Source organism: Aplidium turbinatum, chromosome 17 (assembly GCF_918807975.1).
Source record: "Aplidium turbinatum chromosome 17, kaAplTurb1.1, whole genome shotgun sequence".
Lineage (NCBI taxonomy): Eukaryota > Metazoa > Chordata > Ascidiacea > Aplousobranchia > Polyclinidae > Aplidium > Aplidium turbinatum.
The window spans coordinates 12,839,055-12,858,374 of NC_137488.1; the positions used below are offsets into that span (position 1 = coordinate 12,839,055).

General features: G+C 36.5%; 1 protein-coding gene across 1 annotated transcript; it reads right to left on the bottom strand.

Annotated features, from left to right (window-relative positions):
• Positions 1–917: 917 nt before the first annotated feature.
• LOC145786754 (uncharacterized) lies at positions 918–18,137 on the bottom strand. The gene is made up of 8 exons (XM_082598486.1): positions 18,083–18,137; positions 17,644–17,742; positions 15,903–16,184; positions 15,377–15,474; positions 14,974–15,163; positions 14,611–14,716; positions 14,254–14,342; positions 918–5,765 (listed from the first exon to the last, which is right to left on the bottom strand). Exons 2-8 carry the CDS (start codon positions 17,738–17,740, stop codon positions 5,443–5,445), a joined length of 1,185 nt encoding a protein of 394 aa, XP_082454612.1. The 5' UTR covers positions 17,741–17,742; positions 18,083–18,137; the 3' UTR covers positions 918–5,442.
• Between the last annotated feature and the right edge of the window lie 1,183 nt (positions 18,138–19,320).

Genomic DNA, 19,320 nt, shown 5'->3' on the forward strand with positions numbered 1-19,320 from the left:
CTGCTCAGTTGTGCTGCCAACGGCTACAGCAGTATGGTTGGCGAAACACAATTTTCACTGTTCTATAGTGAGTAGCCTAATCAATAGTCAGATAGTGCTGACGACAGGAAGATCGCTCCTTTTCAACTAGTGTCATTCTATCAAAAAGAATCAACATTCATAGATGTGGCATTTCAGTGATTTAAATACGACTGGCTACTAGCATGTAGGCCTACCAAAAGAACCGGTTGTCAATTGCTATAACAAGGCTTATATTGTTGCCTAGTGTCCCAGTACAAAGACCATTTGAAACTGTCAGGAATCCCCGTATCCACTCAAAGTAGTATGCCCTGGCTTCAATCATTTGTGTGCCTTTTCCTTCTGTTTCTTCATTTGCTCTCTTGTTAAAATTAAAACCATTTCACCAATTCTGAATACATTACATTTTTAATCTTTGAAATTTTAAATCACTTTTCTTTTGGGCTCACTAAGCAATCCACGTGAATAGTCTACTGCTTATTTATTTACATCCGCCTATTTGTTTAAAAAGCATTGCAGATAAGTAACATCAATTAAAAGTTCTTTCCGGAAACAAGACTGTGTGATGGTAAGCTTGGGAACAGAGGCTTCAATAAAAAAGAACCAATAAACATTCTACGAAAGGCTCGTAAACATTGTGGAACTCGAACTACAACCGTGCCGTTTAGCATGTTGGCGAAGGCAAACTGATCCGTAACGTGATACCAGTGAATAGAGCTACTAGAGCTGCTCTCTAGTAGCCTTCCACAGTAGTCCGGGAACATCGTGAATCTGGGGTGGTAAAAGGATAGACCCACGGCTCCAGAGGCTCACACGAAGAAGAAGAAGAAGTGAATAGAGTTACGCCGCATAATAACTGTAGTAGAGTTACCAGTGTAGAAGAGCCGTTACAATCATCGCATGTTGGGTAAATTTATTTCATTCGAAACAAAAATACAATGTTGCAGGTCTTTTATAGGGTATTCTTGTTGTATATGTAAGCTACAAATGGTCTTGGTTGAAAAATAAAACGTGCTTAACCTTTCATGTTTTTTGTTTGGTTTATTTCTCAGCTCAGTCTTTTGTGATGCTTCTGGCACAAACCGTTATTGAAAAGCATAATTATAATAAAATCACTAGTGCATTTACAAATCGATTAGTAAATCAAACAAGCAGGTATTTACGAGATAATATAATTATGCCAACGATAACAATTTACATGGGCCATACTGAAACAAGTGATTGGAGTACATCAACATAAATGCACATCAAAGTACTGAATTAAGTGTAGCATAATCAGTACGTAATTATTAGACTAAAATCATTAAACCTTTCCTCACAAATTATTTCGTAACTTGGCAGTATCGACACAAATATCTACAGCATATCGTATCGATGCATATCTGTAACAAATTTTAAAATCTCGACTCCATCTTCGATTATGGAGTTGGTTTGGTGGCCGAGTAGTGAAGAGGGCCCGGCGTGTATGGCCAATTGACCAAGCCAACAAAATCCGTCCTATTCACATAGAGATTCGACATCTAGCAGCCTCTCGCGGTAATCTGGTCAAACATCAATATTAATAATATGGAGAGGAAAAAATAATTCTTCCACTCAACATAAAAAAGAAAGATTTTGTTGACTAATAGGGTAGTTCTGGAGAAGTCAAGCAACAATGGAGAAGGTGCTTAAATTTAAACAAGATACCTTCACAAAGTGTGACTTGTCAATTTAAAACTTGTGTGATAAAACAGACTCCACATTTTCGTATTGGAGTTTATCACAGCAAACCTTAAGCAAACTGAAGTAAAGATACCAGAAGAAATAACATCTGGCCATCAAGTAATTGATCACAGAACTTTAGTTTAAAGCTATAAAATTTAATCAAAGAACAGCTTGTTTGGTGCAATGTTAATTATCTCATTACCCTGCATAGGGACTGATGCATTTTTTCCATTGGTTAATTATATTCTAAACATAGGTTATTACCCTACTGCGTTACCAAGATCTATACTGTCCTGTAATCGAAACCGCGTTACACGTTCATTGTTGCACTTAGTCCAGACACGCTATTTTTTTTTTAACAACGTTCAAGGGAAGAAGTAGATTTCTTGTGACGTCAGTTATACTCACCTTTTCAGACAACTTATTGTACACAAAGAGTTACATAAGGAATAAAAATATACGTTTTACCGTGTGTAACAACACACATTGTAAACTGGCAAAATCGTAAAAAAGCAAAGGATCATAGCCTACTGATTTATCAAATCACACCTCTTGTTTGGAAAACAAAAACAATTTACAGACACCCTCTTGGGTTGGGCTACTGGTTAATTTTACCTGATTTGATCTAATGTCTAAGGACAGTGGCGTACGCAAGATTTTCTCAAAGGGGAGACCGTTAGAAATTCTTTTCGAATCGAAACGAAAACAAATTGAAAAAACGCCCATTTGCTAATCACAACCAGTAAGACATATTGTGTAAGATTAACCTGCCATACTCAGTTTGAATTGACGATAATTTCTTTAGTTTGCAACAACTAGATTACTCGTTTGGATAGGTTTTGTATTGAAAACAAAAAAATGTGATGTAACACTCGACGTAGCATATAACGTTTTACGTAGATGACGTAGTCAGCTTACTCAAACTAATGAACCACGCGCGTATTGAGGATACGTTCGTGACCTACGTTGGATTTTCTTACTTTGAGAGGAAAGTGTTCTACATAACTTGACAATTCTTTTTATCAAGAGTAGTTAAATGCAACTTTATAGTCTGACCAAAGTTTAAGATAGCCGAGGCTATCTGTTGGTGAAATATAAACCCTCACAGCAGTGGCGTAGCCAGAAAAAAAATTGGGGGGGGGGGGGCAAATATTTGATAAATTGAAAAGGACGACAAAGTGTTTGAGTTGCAGTGGCGTATCCTAGTGGGTTAAGCAAGGAAAGCAATAAAGGTGGTGGGGGGTTAGAGCGTGCCGAAGGCACGCGTATTCTAGGGGGTCCAGGAGCATGCTCCCCCGGAAATTTTTTTGCAAAATTACACTCAAATAATGGATTATAGCGCTTCCTGGAAACACTTTCAGGGTAATATTTGTATGAAATTTATTAGCAGATAAACAGCTATTAACTTATTAAAGGTAGCTGTTACACACGAACGGGCAGAAACTGCGGCTAAAATTAGAGAACGCAAAAAACTCAGCTACACAAAAACCCAACAGAGTAGCGATTCTGAAATTGCTTCCACAGATTAGTTAAAAGAAGCGTAAATCGCGTAAACTTTGCGCGATTTACAATTTTCAAAATTTATTGGTGTCTTTCTGTGTGTCTAAAACAAGTCCTGGGGGGTGTTAATAGCCAGATGTCTTGGAAAACGATATAAATTTATACAAATTATTTTATATTTTCAACAAAGTGTTCAACTTCGGAATCCAAACTTTGAAAATTTGGGGGGGAGGCCATGTCCCTTATCGCCCCCCTGGCTATGCCTATGCCTCACAGTCTTTGCGTATGTCACTGTAATTTTGGATTGAATTATTAGATATGTGAATATGAAAAGCATGATGGTAGGCCTCAACGGATAAGCAAAAACTGTAATAGTTTGATAAATAGGCAATGTCTTCAGATTAAAGGGATAAATCGAACCTCTCTGTGAAAGTTCAAATATCGAATGTAATTTATTATGGCACTTTAAACAAAAATTATCACACTCTCAACAAATATAGGCCTAACAAAAATAAAAGGTCTACCCCACAGGGCCGTGTGAGCATCATTTCGCCCCTTCCCTCCGAAATTCATTAGTGGGTCTCTGTTTTTGAGTAAAGGTGGCTAAAATGTATTTCAAACCACGAGTTTTGAATTCAGATCAAAAACGTCAGACTGACTCCACAATCTGTTGGGACTCCATTTTTGACTACATGACAATGTAATGGGCTATGGAGTTTGACAAAAATAGCTAAAAGATTTTTATCATCATCATTGCCCACTGCTGAGTGAAGGTCTTCCCCTTTTTTTGTCAATCTAGCCGATCCTATGTTTCTAATACCAGTTTGTAGGTCCACATTCCACAAAAACTAGGAAAAAGAATGACGCAGTGTTTGTCTTGAAAAAATAAGACCCTGGGTTGAATGCAAAACAACCCACTTCAACAAGATAGTTACAAAAATTTGGCAACATGGAGTTTCCTTCCGTATGCAAGCTCCCTCTCCCCTCCTAAAAAGAAAAATCCTGAAAGACATTTTCCGAGAAAGCGAGCTGAAAGACATTTCTTCTGTAAACAACAAAATAGCATAGAATTTGTGGTTTCCCGGGTTTAAAATAGTCATTCCAAATGATGATCAACAATACAAAACCGATGGATGCAACCTAAGCTATAAAATGTCGAGTTTTTGTAGCAGTATTGTCACATTTTTTATTTAAAATTTTTAAGAAACGCTACATCGACTAAATATGAACATTGGTGGGTCCCTAAACAGAAATGTGGACCCACTAACTGAGGTTTTGAAAGCGGTAAAAAGGGCCTTGCGTAATTTAAGCTATTGAATATCGAGCTTCTGCAGCAATATTTACATTTTTTAAATTTCATATGGCCAAAAAACATTAAACAAACTGAAATGAGTTGGCCCTTAAGCAACCGTGCCTCCCCCTCAGGAAAGTACGAGGGGCGATTAATACGGCGTACTACCCAAAATCACTCTTGAACAATAACATGTTTGCACTACACAACCCCAACAACGCTAAAATAAATTAACATGTTTTAAGGAGGGGAGGTCCATGGCCCAATGACCCCTCCCTCTGCGTACGCCACTGTCCAAGGACTTGCACTAGGAGCACTCAGATATTCGGACATTCCTTAAACGTTGTAGACGTTAAATCAATTCAAAAAGTAACTTTGACGTACACTACGTCATGTTGCATCTAGCTTTTCACTTCATTGACATACCTAGTGACATTACTAATCATTGACAAGTACACGAATGATTTGCCAACATTCTCAAACAACAACACTTCAGCACCAGAAGGAAACTTCGCTCTGTCAATCTCGGTTACCGGCCTTGTGTCAGTGGTTCAAGCCCCTACAAGTATGCGAAACTGCCAGGAATAACCTCTGAGGCTTTGTCAGTCCGAAGAGAAAGATTCAAACTAACCAACAAACCATTGACTTCAGAAGCCAAATCTTTGTCCGATCTGCTTCTAATGCATCTTTACATTAGAAAATAGCGACGTAGTCAGAAAAACAACGATAAACAGGAAAACTAGTTCTTGAGCGAAAATATTTTCAATGGCCAAAAGCAATTTACCAACAAAGTTGTAGGCTATTGGTGTTAAATAGATTATTTTTGGTGCAAGACAGAATACAATTTTTGTGGAGCACTCCCTTCAGTTCGTCGTAACTAGGCCTCTAAACATCAAAACTATTGTTTATTAATTGCGATATCCACCCTTTCAATAACCCCTTGGGTTTCCTCCCGGGCGGTATGCCCCCCCTGGTCCCATTCCCTGCATTCTCATGTCTTGCTGGTTTGCCATTGGAACTTCATAGTGATCGTCGGTATCCAAGCTTGTGGTACGAGGAGGAGGAAGGTGTCCAGCATTACTGTTTTGAACTTCCACATCCTGGTATGTACCATCCCCCATGGTATCATCTCTTGTGGTATCATCTCCTATAGTATCAGCATAGATGTTGTCGTCCTCAGCAACTAGATTTGTGTGTCCTTGTGCACGTTGATCTGGCCTGTTCATTTGCTGGGGTTCAGATCTCCTCATTCCTGTGATTGTAAAGTTGCTATTAGCCATGTTAACGGATTGCAAATTGTGAACAACACTTTAAAAACAATGTAAAACTTGTGAAAAATACGAAAATGTGTGAGCCAATTAAACATCTTTATAAAGTTGTTCACGTGCACTGTGTACTGTGTACTGTACATTTATTTTATAATCAACACTTCTCTTTCGAAGAAGTGTCTAGTTGTCTACAATCTAATTTTTATTACACATCACCTTTTCCAAAAGACTTTAATTTCTCTTGGCAATTCAACTATTTTCATTTTGAGTTTTTTGGAGATGATGATCTCAAATAAAAATCAGATTGAAAACGGTTGTTGGCTAAAATTAAAGTCAAAAAGTATTTTACAAACTAGATTAGAATTGGAATTACTTTTTTACTTTACATTGTCTAGAGAAGAATCAGGCACGACGCATCAAATTTTCCACGACTGGGATTGAATTTGAAATCAAATGTAGGTTTCGTTACTGTTCACGATCACTATGTGGCGTCAGATTTCTAGGAACAAACTCAAACCAAAAAAAAATTGTAACCGAGCAAAAGCTTATCAAAAAGCATTATTTGCTTCTGATAAGTTCATATAGAAATTGGTGTTCAATGTTTCAACATGAATTAATTGAAATTTGAATATTTTTGCTTGGGTGTACCACTCATGCGCAAAGCAAAGTAAGTATTAATCTAACACGCAAAGATGCAAAAAAACAAAACAAGTATTAGTACTGTATACCCTACAGCAGTGACGTAACGCGAATGACGTGAACTGGACGTGAATGACGTGATGACGCGAGTGACGTAAACGTAATACCCTCAGCGAAAAAGAAAATTTAAGGGGAACGAAAGCATCTGTTTGAGGGAACAAAAGTATCTGTTGGTGGAAACAAAAGAATCTGTTGGTGGGAACAAAAGAATCTGTTGGAGAACCAAAAAGATCTGTTGGGGAGAACGAAGGCATCTCTTGGGAGGAACAAAAGTATGTGTTGGGAGAACAAAAGCATCCGTTGGGGGGAACAAAAGCATTAGTTATAGGGAAACTTTATTTAGCATGAATTACAATGGTGTAAAATCATTGTAATGGCGTGAAGGCATTGTTTTTTGGAAAAAATGGAATTTTTGCGAAGCGATCGACCCCCAGCCCCTCTCTCCGTAGCTAAGTACCTGGCCCTTACAATGAAAGTGCAGTTAGAATTTATTGCTGTTACTGCATAAAGATACAAGCGATAAGCTTACTTCGGAAACTGCTGTAAATCGGCCAAAACAACTTGACATCAAACAACAGCAATAGCTGATGTCACACTATAGCTACGTTTAACTGTTTGCACTACTAGCAAGCTACAGCAAATGTAGGTAAAAATCGATACAGAAAATGTCCCTATGAAAAATATCCATAAAGAAAATATTCATACTTAAAGTATGCCCTAGAAACTATTCTTATTTTTGAAAGCGTAATAGTCATGAATGAAAGACATATTCAGGAAAGGAAGTGAAAGTGGACAAAGTTAAAAAAGTTGCAAAAATAAGTGTGGAAATTAAACAAGTGCAAATTATAAAACTGTTGTTAATAAGATATCCATATGATATATGTAATGCTAGGCTAATGTGATTCAAAATTGTAATAATTACTTCTCAGATCAAAGAAAACTCGTCAAAACATCCCATTTAAGCTATTCTTTTTGTAATAACTTTGATGAACATCCAGGTGACTTTATGGATATCCCGTATAGTATTTTACTCCAAACAAGTGAATATAAATTGGTACCATTGCTGTAACCTATGTGATCTTCTAGCAGAGTGTACTATACAAGAACTTAAATTTGGAGTTAGGAAAAGATTTCGTGTTAAAAGATATGATCCGAAAAAAAGTGTAAGGCTAAGTCATATGCTATACAAGTGTGTACAGTATAATAATTGTATGTGATTCTATTTGAATTCTATTTGATTCTATTTGCATAAGAACCTTCTGGTGATCTTCCTTTTAGGGTGAAGCAGGCTGTAGAAGTTTTAGAAAGTAATAACTATACCGTATGTGCATAATGTGCTATACAAACCTATATAAGCTATTACGCCGTTATAGGCAGAGTTGCTGAGGGTAGTACTTTTCGTAACGTCTTTAGCAATAAGCTTACTATAAAAAAAGTAGTACGACTTAACCCTATTTCCTGTGGGGGGGTCGGTGGGGACTTGGTACTTTTCAAAGCAATATCATTAAAGAACTGCGTGATCCACAGCTTTGAAATTTCTTGACTTTTCCTAAAAATTATTCAAGTATTTATTCCACTTTAAATGACGTTGCTATTGTCTATAGTTTTAAATATATTACATGATTTTCATAACATACTCTGATATTTTAGCTAGCTACTAGCTAGCCCTTTTGTTTTCAAATTATACGGATTAATAGGATTACTGAGCGCCGCAGTGCATGGTCTGCGACGCAGATATCTCATGAGTTGGCTTTGTTGTAAAGCATTCAACCGTAATGATTCCGCCTTTTGTTTGCAAACTCGAGTTTTGAGTTGCTTTGATTAATCTTTTAATTACATCTGAGTTTCTTTGAAATTATAAGAGAGCACCCGATAAGCTATGCTGAAAAAAATGTAATTTTACGTTGTTTTCTATGGCCAATACATTTTGTTTCTAACTTATAACAAGCAGCAGTAGGACAATTCTTGACAAAACTCTGTTTATCTCATAAAACAAACAGACTAATGTGGTATATTTCTTGATTTTTTGTCGGAAAGCAAGGAGTGCGTTCTTGACCCGCCAATAAACTTTTGCATGTACCTGTACAGTGTACACTTATATTTACATGAATATTTATGGATGTTGTGAAAATGTTTTATGAAAACGAGAGATTGATGGATACTGAAAAGAACTTGACACAGACTATCTAAACCAGTGTTTCCCAAACTTTTTTTTAATAGCGCCCCCCTGGACAACGAACAGAGCATCAAACGCCCCCTTTGACAAAAAAAAGTAAAACCAAAGTTATTCTCCATTCATTACAACTTAAAGACCAATTCTAATGAGACGGATGAGGTTGGTGCAGATCAGCCTCTTGATATCAAGTTTCACTTTGGATAGGAACAATCTTAAGTCTCCCCGTCTGACTATGCCAAGACGGTTTCTTTTGTTATCCAGAAGCGTTGTTACGGCACTGAAAGCACGCTCCAACAAGTATGAGCTGGGAAAGGCAATGATAAAAACTTTGACCCGATTCCGCACGTGAGGGTATTTCTCTTTGATTTGGTTCTGTTGCCAGAACGATTGATACGAGATATTGAACTTCGGTTTGAGTGCAAAATCGCTTTGCAATTTTATCAGTTCCTCCTCAAGAATTCCATGTTCGGAAATATCACAGAATGGGTCGATTATCCAGTCATGGATTTCTAACTGGAATACATCCTGGAATCGAACTCCCATGCCTTTGTGGACTTCTTCAAGATGGTTGCTGTACGTCTCTACATCAACATCGGATATGCCTTTGTCACTGGTATCAAGTTGATGCAAGCTTGAGAATTGGAAAAATTCTCGTCTGGCTAAATTTCGCTGATACAACACGAGCTTATTTCGTTACCCTGAAGGGATAATTTTGATTCATTAAATTTGGTAAATATGCCTGACAAGTAGGCGATATTATTTCTCACAACCAGGACGTCATTCGCAAGGCCAGGGTCACAACTATTTAGAAATTCCACAATAGTTTCAATCAGGGAATAAAATCGTGCAAGGCAATTTTTCTTGGAAAGCCATCGTACTTCGGTGTGGAGTAGTAAGCGCTTAAAAGCTTCATCGTTCTCATTGCACAATCGTTTGAATAAAGCGTGTATTCACAGCGTGCGCTTTAATTTTATTCACTGATTTGATGACAGTCTTCAAAGATAAATTAAGACGAACGCTAGATCAAAATACTCTCGGACTGTAAGATCGGATTTGCGTAATCGCAGTGCTTCAAATTATCATGCGTTATGCGTTACGTTACGACCTCAACTAACTTGTAAGGCAATGCAAAGCGAGGTTGCCTACATAATTACCACAATATTTGCCACGGAGCTCTTATAGTCACCGTCTTCTTTTGTATTTCTTTGAAGCGAAACATGACAAAAATGCTTTGCAATCCTCTTCTAACTGCCCCGATTTACTCTCAGCGTCCCCCAATCGCCCACTTTATAACCAGCGCCCCCTTCATGGTCGCCAACGCCCCCAGGGGGGCGCTGGCGCCCACTTTGGGAACCACTGATCTAAACTGTTTGGCTTTTGTGGAAAAACACGCGCAGCTAAATTATTGTGCTTTGACAAACATTGTGCATATTGTATCAGCACTGAATCTTTACCTAAATGGTAATTTTGCAGTTGCTTGAGAGATTACAAAATTATTTTTTCTCTACGAGGATTTAAAAGTTTTGATATATCTCAGCAGAAACACTATTAGGACGAACCCAATAAATTCAAACTTTTCATTCAAATGTTGGTCTTCAAAAGCTTATTTTCACAAAACGGTGTAGGCCTATATCTTTTTCTGCATAAATTTGGACGTTTGTGTCATTTGGAGCAAAGTTGTTTGTTGGGTTGAAAAAATCTGAAATTAATGCCTCATTTTTGTAACGTATTGTAACGCAATCTATCAGTCAGCCGCTTTTGTGACTTTTTGTTTTCAAATACTTTTCCGTGATAAAAGATTGGCTTTTGTAATAACGCCTTCAACCATAAAGTTGCATTCTCTGACTGCATCTCAAACGCTATACCATACTCAGCAATTTTGCTAAAGCATTGTTACACAAAATGCATATCTGACAAAAGGAAAATATGTTGAATTGAATTATTTTTTGTACGGATCGTTTTCCTTGTCCTTGAAAAAAAGAAAGAACGATTTTTATCGTTTGGCATAAAAATATGTATATTGAGGTTCACCTTGGTTTGCATAATGAAAATCGCCCCAAAGAATTGCTTGAAGTGATTTTAGCAGCTATTTGATCCTTCGCGATGATATCAATTATAGTTTCTATCAGATGAAACCTGTTCAAACTATTTTTTTTTTAAACTATGGTTCATTCAAGAATATAATACTTTGTAAATATAGCTTACTTCATTTTTGTGTTTTTACTTCGATTTTTTCACAAGCAAGACTTTACACAAAACAAGTTATTTGCAACGTGAGTTGATTGACCATAGTAGCCTAAATGGACCAGAAAGCTGTGGCCAAAACTTGATCACTTTTTATCAAAATGTTTGCACATTGGAAACAGCAATCACTTTGTTTCAAATCAGCAAATCACTTTTTGTCATTGGTTCAACGTCTGCAGACGTCTAAACTAATATACGACAAAATTGGTTTTCTGGGTCTTCGGTTCGGAAAAACATCATGATGATGTATTGTGACGTGGTCTATCAGCCAGCAGTAGTTTATGCGTCTTTTGTTTTTGGGTGTGTGTCAATTACAAAAGATGGCTTTTGCACTAACGCCATCAACCGCAAACTGCATCAAAAATGCTATTTCAAAATTTGAAAAGAAAGAAATCTTCTAATGCGTAATAAATAACGACACAAAATGCATGTCCAACAAATTAGAAAAAAATGTAGAAAACGTTATTTTGCAAATCTAGTTAACAACATGAAAAAAAACACTTCAATCATTTTGACACAAACGTGCATTTTTAAAATATCAATAACCTTCAATTTTGCCCAAGGAAAAAGTCAACACTTTAGTGATTTTTTGTTTTTTTACGACAATAGCACTCGGCCTGAAAAAGATTTTTTTTCTATTTTTCGTATCGTTATGCCACGACTTTGAGTTTGTCACGCAGAACGGGAGTTCCATTTGGCAAACGACCTCTTCTATGGCGTACCAACACGATTTGACTAAACGATTATTATTATCACTACATTTTGTCACAACTGTTTGCAAAATTGTTTCATTCAAAGTGATCATTGTTGGTAGCTTAAGTATTGAAACATATCACTTTGAAATGCATCGTGACATAGTTTATCAGTCAGGAGTTTTAGACGCTCTTTGTTTTTGGAGTGCATGATGGCCTAAAATGGAACAAGCTCCTATCGAAGCAAGTCACTACCTTTGGATAGGTTGTTGTTCAAATACCACGTGACACCATTAGGCTACCTTACTTTTCTGTATTCAACCGCTACCCAGACAGCAAATCAGACACTTTTTACATCGATTCAACCTCTTTAGACGTTGAAATAATGTTAAAAACGAATAAATAGCTTCCTGAGATGTGCTGTGAAATACAAAGTGTTTCTTGATCATGCATAACCAAATTCGACAATGTGAATGTGAAAAAAAAATTGCTTGATTTAGTTCCAATATCAAGTAATGACAGTACGTTTGAAAAAGTGTAGACTATAAATATGTGGCTCAAAAAGAACTTGAAATAGTTTTTTTGCGGTGATTTTGTCTCATTCTCTGCAAATGTTGAAACAAAGCAAATTTTTTTTTACAATGCCTCCGGCAAAACAACAAGCAAACGCGAGTCGGACGCCAATTACGATTTCATTGAAGCGTGGACGACGTCTCCGCGTAAGAGATTAAAATCTACACAATGGAATTAACCCGTCACACTCAATTATAAGTTAATTAAGAAGCAATTTCTCAAGTCAAATAAAAAAATATGACCAACCATCAAATTATTTGATTTTTCAAGTTGCGCTGTTGAACAAATTGCAAAAGAGTTTCGATGTTATGTTGTCAGATAAATTATCTACACCATGTGAAAATTTGATTGATCTATCTTGCGTAGTTTTTGAGTTACACGAGCTCAAAGTGATAGTGTCGAACCGACCCCCCCGTCCGCAAGTCAACTGGCCAAAATACGTCACAGGAAAAAGGGTTAAGCGCAGAATTATTTAATGTTGAAGGGTAGGAAAATCAATGTTCTGCCAAAAAGCCATTATTGTAGCTACAAAAAAGACTTAACTTTATGCGCAATAATAACAATCAAACATATTATGAAACAATCTTGTTTCCGTTCGAAAAGTTATTTCTAACCAAAAGTAAAATTTTATTGTCATTGACAAAAATGCGACTGTTTTGAAGAGTAGCCTACTTAGTAATTATAATTCTTTCTTCTTCTTTCGTGTAAGGGTGTGTCTCTGCTTGTGGTTATTTCATCGATGCTCATTAATGAAGTGATTATAAAGATATACTGTATATACACCACGGAATGGGAAGCTGAGCTAAAGAAGGCTTCTTACTGGTAGTTTAACCAAAGGCTTGTTTTAAGCCAGCAGAGTAGCAACCACTTATTATTGCTCATTTACCATCTTTATATTGAAAAGGCCATTAACATAAAATGTGAACAAATAATTTGTTACGGTTTGAAGGTGATTTTCCACAATTTTTGTTTCTAATCGGTTACGCATTACCATCATCACAGCAAACATACCTTGCTGAACAGTCGGTTACTTTCACATTCGTTGTTTGATGATTTTATTACAGTGCAACGCTTGAAATGGTGATTGTTGATTTTGCTAAGATTACTTTCGAAATGGTGTTTGCAAGACTTTCATTATTTTATGTGCCTATGCTGTAACTGAGGAGTTTAAGCAAACACTGAAAGGATAATTTTTTCGTGTTGTAACATTGACTGAATGTTACTAATCCTTGGTTGCGTCACTTTTTGTTTGCTTGCCTTACATTCGCCATACGATGAAATCACCAATTTGGTTATTTAAACCTTTGCGTACCCACCGTCCCGTCCTATGACAGTACAACTATGGACTACTGAACCGACAGTGATGTTGATCAGACGAGTGGCGTAGCTACAAAGAAAATTTTAAGGGTACAAAAGCAACAGTTGAGGGAGAAAAACATGTTAATATTTGAAATAAAGAGTTTGTTAAAAAATATAGCTACTGAATGCAGCCAAACATTTATAAAACGCCATTGAACATGTAATACAATGTCATTAACACGTTGTAATAGCATTAAAACTTATTTTTATGGCAAGATAAAACTTTTGAGGAGCGATGCTGCTCCGAGCCTCATTTCCGTGCCTACGTCTCTCAATCAGATAACGATAAAAGCAAAAAAAAAAATTGTATCAAGCTGTAGGATTCTATGTGAAAGTCACTTTTAATTTGAGCGATAAAGTTTGGAAACTGAAACTGAATCTATCAGTTAATGGTTAAACATCAGCTCAATGGACGACGCAATGGTTGGCATTACATCTTGCCCAGATGATATTTTGTGGCCTGTAAAATGCTGAATCAGGGAGAATTTGTGGTTTGTCATCTTGTAACTATGTTTGCAGTGGTTTATGCCGGGTTCGAATTCAACAGATAGGAAAACAAATAAATGAAAACTCTGTTTTGAAACTTTCAAACTTTTCAGAAGGTTGAGCGTTTTGTTTGAAAAGTGGTTCACATTTCACAATCGTAAACAGCTTAAAAAATATTTAAGCTGTTTCAATTACTAAAACATTTTATTATGGAATCTTTCCAAAAGCATATTGCTTAACAACCTGGAGATGGTTCATAGGCATTAGGTCGGCTTTTCTGTCTTCTCTGCATTTCTTGTATCCTCGCCTTGCTCATGGACTGGTTTCTTCGACTAAAATTAGAAAAAAAGCGTCACCTGAAAATCTTTTACTTGTCGAGGTTTTGTATTGTGTTCATCATATTATAAACATCCATTGAAATCCTACTTTGTCTGGTACATGATTGCATGTATCTAATTGCTTCAGTGAACAAGCCTTCAAAAATCACATTTTACACAAATTTGCGTAAACTATTCAACCGGAAAGTAGGCTATCGTCAGCTTACACTAATCTTACTCACATGTAAAGAAAAGAATACACATTTACAAGATATGTTATCACCTTTTGTAACATACAAATCCAAGTAAGACAGCCAACACAGCGACGGCAACGCCCAGAACAGTTCCGACCACAATAACAGCTGTATTGTCTTGTGGCACTGGTGCAGCTTCAAAAACATCATCAGTTAGAATAAAAACCTAAACAAGCTTTTATACATCGCCATTTACCTCTTTATTGATTGCAAGTTTAAATAAATGCCATGATATAAGGAACCGATGAGAAAACACGCACTGCAGTTTAATGTTTCTCAGTATGTAAAAAGTTTTAAGACACAACCTAAGCAACTTAGATGCACTTTTAGTAGGGAAAACATTTGCACAAGCAACCTAATCAAAATAATATATAAAACTCTTATTTCCCTACCTGTAGGGATGATTGGTTGTTCATAAGTGCAATTTCCATTGGAAACTGTGTAAGGTCCAGTGCAACTAGACATTTTCATCGCTACTGCAATGTTAAGTACATCTCCCTTCTTCATTTCCCAAGTAAAAGTTGTTGTATTTGCATCATTGATGTAAGCGACAAGTATTTCTGAGTCGTCTTCGATTCGTATCTGAAAATTTTCAATGCCAAACCTTGATGTAACATTATTACGGTGTGCAGCATCGAAAAAGTTCAAGACAAACACACATCATTTCGTATTTACCATAGAAACAGAAACTTTTAAATACACGTGTCGAGAAGTCTTAACTTCCAGGAATATAGCCACTGCCAAAAAATTCAGCTTTCATCTGCAATATCTCAACAGCGTCAATTTGCTTTTTACCTGATATCCTGTCCGATATGTGATGTTGGTCGCGTTCCATTTAACTTCGCATAATGTAGAATTCAAGGTTTGATGGGTTACACTTGGTACTTGATCGTCTAACAAGACAGGAAATTGAGTCATGTTTTTCACAACGCTCCTTTAAAACTACCACAATCGCAGTACTTTTCTTTACATGTTAGTACATGTTCAGTACATGTTAAAAACTAATTTGTCTGTAGTTAAAGTGGCACATTTCACATCTAGGCTATAGATCAAAGAAGAATTACATGAAAGGTAAAATGTTTTTAAATGGTTTCGGTTCTAGATTTATTCTTTTTTCGGAAGTTCATTGTTATTCCAAACTTGATATTCAATAAAATTGTCGACAAACGTGTGATATAAATCACTGGTTTTGATGGTGGATGGTGAAAAAACATTTTATTTGGTTTATTCACGAAGGAATTGTCCAGATTGTTTTCCATAGCAGCTTGGTTAAAGTCAAACCAGTTGTCACTGAGCTGTTCGATAAATTTATTTCACTAACCTCTAACAGTGACGGTAATGCTTTTGTTTGCACTCTCAGAGATTCCGTCAAAGTTTGTGCTGTGTGCCTCGCACGTGTAGGCGGTAGTGGTTCTGACATTCTGGACGGCAAGCTCCGTCGTCTGATTCTCATTGGTGTTTAATATAACCACATTTCCATCATCAGTTACGTTCCACCTTACATTGTATGGCTTTGGATTGGATCGAAAGCCACAGCTTAAAACTGTTGGGTCGTTCATGCATAGAGTAACTGGCTCTGAAGCATTCGTGAGGACCAATGGAACTGGTAAAACACAATAAGTTTTATCACACAGTAATTTATTGATCTTTTCATAGATGATCATAGAGTAGTGAGATGAAATTAATCAAGTTAAAAATGTACATAAAGCACTTCTGTTTACAATACTAAAATTGCGTTAACTTTTAATTAAAAGTATGTTTGCAATTAAAGTCAAAATAGTAAACACAATCCACAGAGCGGTGGTGTTCAAACGGCGGATCTCGATCCGGTTCCGGATCTTTTCAACTTTTTGTCTGGATTTCCAATAACAACGGAAAACATGGGATACCAGTGGATGACAGTGAAGCATTTTGATTTGGTGTGCTTCTGCATCCTGCATTCAAAGACTAGTCGATTTATGCCCTCACATGTTTATTGCCACCGGTTGGTAATGCGGTTGTGGAAAGAGCATTTTCTTCACTTTCAGAAACAAAAAACAAGCCTTATAAGCCAACTATTTGAAGATATGTGATCAAAACCAAACTGGGCATTTTTTGACAATCGATTTGGCATTTTTTGTAAATCTGATCTGGCAACCTTGATGTAGTCTAGAAAAAAAAACTTTTTATACTATTTTCATGCGGATACCAATTGTTAGTGTTTTGAGCAGTTTTTGAGGCTGCTGCTATTCTGTTCTCTTTCTCGCATCATTAAAGCTATTATCAACATGGCGAGTAAGAAGCGCAAAATTGATTCAGAAAACAGTCAATTCAATAAGGAATGGACTGAAATAAAGCACCATAAAATTAAAGCGTGTCCAATATGTTTACTATTTGTATTCAGTGAATCATCATTCATCATGTTGTCAGGTTTGGCTGTGGTAGATCAAGGCAGAAATCATTTAAACACGCCTGCCATAGAGTTTACGCAATATACGATTGCAACAATAACAAACAAACAAAAAACTTCAAGTTGCACGTGTTAGTGATGATATTTCATTTTATTTCAAAAAACTTTGTTGTTCTTTCAGTACCGGTAACAGAATGAATGAATCGATCGTGTTTGCGTAGGAATGAGAGAGCCTTAGTAAAGGCTTCATAACTGGCCATTTCGCATACTTATGATGATTGTGCACCAACAACATCGTTTAAGTAAGATCATCGACAATTCAGTCTTGAACTTTCCGATTTTGCTTGACAGCATTTTTACTACAAACGATTTCAGCCCCTGACCTTAGATCAGTCTTCAAACAAATACTACAGAGGAAGTTTGAGCCATCTCTGCTTGATCGTTCCATTTCTTGTCTATCGATTAATTAATGATTCTCCTAGAATTTTAATATATTGTTCTTGATGATAAACACTACAAAAAACCGTTGAACCTTTTGTAGGAATTTTTTAAGGTCAAACGATATATTGACCTGACTAACTGGAGTTTCCAAACCGATTTTGTCGATCAACATTCATTCGTTTCAATTACAATCAAGATTAGGAGAAAAATAAGCAACTAGAAAAATACTTACCATATATTTGCACTTTCAACTGAGATGTTGTGTTGGGTGTGTTTAGAGAATCGTTAGTCAGTTTGCAGGTGTATCTCATTTCAAAATCATTAGCCATTGCTAAACAATTTGTAGAAAATAAAATAAATTAAAATTTTGTTTTACTAAATAGTATGATGTAATCAAAGTTGTCAGTTAACATGATGATCATCCTGATGAACAGCTAAACTTTTCAGTATTCACTGAACTTTTCATTGCAATCTTCCTTTAAATTCATCAATCCAAAAGGATGCGTAGTGTGATAAAACTAATCAAAAAAAAGTAAAGAGTATCACAATAAATTGGCAAACTCAAGTTTATTATAGAGCTTTCGCCGTACAAGGATGGCTTCTTCTGTCGGCTATATAGCCTACTGTATGCAAATAGAATCAATTTGAAACAGTTAGCATTTGGAACGCACCTGGAATATTGAAAAATATCTGCACTCGAAACGTTTCATTGATGGATGAGTTATCATAACCCAGAAAGACCTGATACACATCTGCAGTTACACTATCTGTCAGAATAGTGTTATCTTCATTAAACCAAGCTACAACTTGATCGTCCATGGATGTCGAATTGATCACTGTGCATGTGACATTGCCTGAATCGTTTTCACGGACAGTCACTGTTGCTTCATCGATGCTGACTATGGGTTCTGCATGCACTGCAATAAAAACAGTTTCATAGATTGTTTGCACATTGGTGACCATCAAGATTAAAAGTAATCGTTTTGCAACAAAATAAAATCACTGGACAATTTTTCGCCTTGTAGTTGTACAAGCAGGACTAAGCTTTTTTATATGAAAAACGTCGTTACTACACCAGCTGAGATAAAATGAAGATCAAGAACTTTTCCAACGTTGTAGATTTACAAATAGGTTGTGGCAAAAACGTTATATCAAAAGAGTGCAAGTTCACTCAGAGAAATTCTCTAAGAAACTTTAAGCGTAGATGAAAGCACGCCGGTATTTGGCTTCCACTTTTTTGGCGGAGGCAAACCAATTTCGGGTGGGCTACGGCATTGAAATAGCTTCGCTTGTTTTATATTTTGAGTTTTAAGTAAGAGTATCAGCACAAACAGTTGCATATAGAAAGATCACATTCACCTTACGTGGTCACATTTGTATCCAAGCCATTTGTATCATGTTAAAGTTGTTTGCTGTCATCGTTTCTTGAAAACAACTACGGAGTAGTTTGTGCAATATTGCCACTTACCAACAAACGCCTTGGTTTAAAACTTTCTGTGGGTTTGGAAATGTTGCCTGGAGGCTTTTTAAATTTACATTTTGTGTTTAAAATAAAAAAGTCATGCAGATTGAGGATCCGGATTTGGTCCGGCTTGTATCAAAAAATCGAGATCGACATCCGATCCGGATCCATTGAAAAACAGCAAGATCAGAATCCTGTTCCTGTACCCCAGAAGAAAAAGAAGATCAAAAGTAGCGCGGGCCTCCGCTGCTTCTACGTGGTATAATTGTCTTGAGCGGACATTGGAAAGGTCAATTCAAGTACTTTGTGAAGTAAAAATGGGCTTGAAAACCAATGGTATGACGTTTCACTACCGCATTCGCTTGCACTTCCATTTCAACGTCGTTATGGAAAACAAGTTCCAGGTGAAATTTAATTCTTATCTATCAAACATGCCAAAAACAAGTC

Excerpts from the sequence above, each read along its gene's own strand:
- LOC145786754 (XM_082598486.1), bottom strand. The coding sequence starts at position 17,740 with ATGGCTAATGATTTTGAAATGAGATACACCTGCAAACTGACTAACGAT. Across the intron at positions 15,475-15,902 it reads CATTACCGTCACTGTTAGAG|ACGATCAAGTACCAAGTGTA; the intron begins GTTAGTGAAATA and ends CTGTCTTGTTAG. Across the intron at positions 14,717-14,973 it reads ACAACCAATCATCCCTACAG|CTGCACCAGTGCCACAAGAC; the intron begins GTAGGGAAATAA and ends ATGTTTTTGAAG.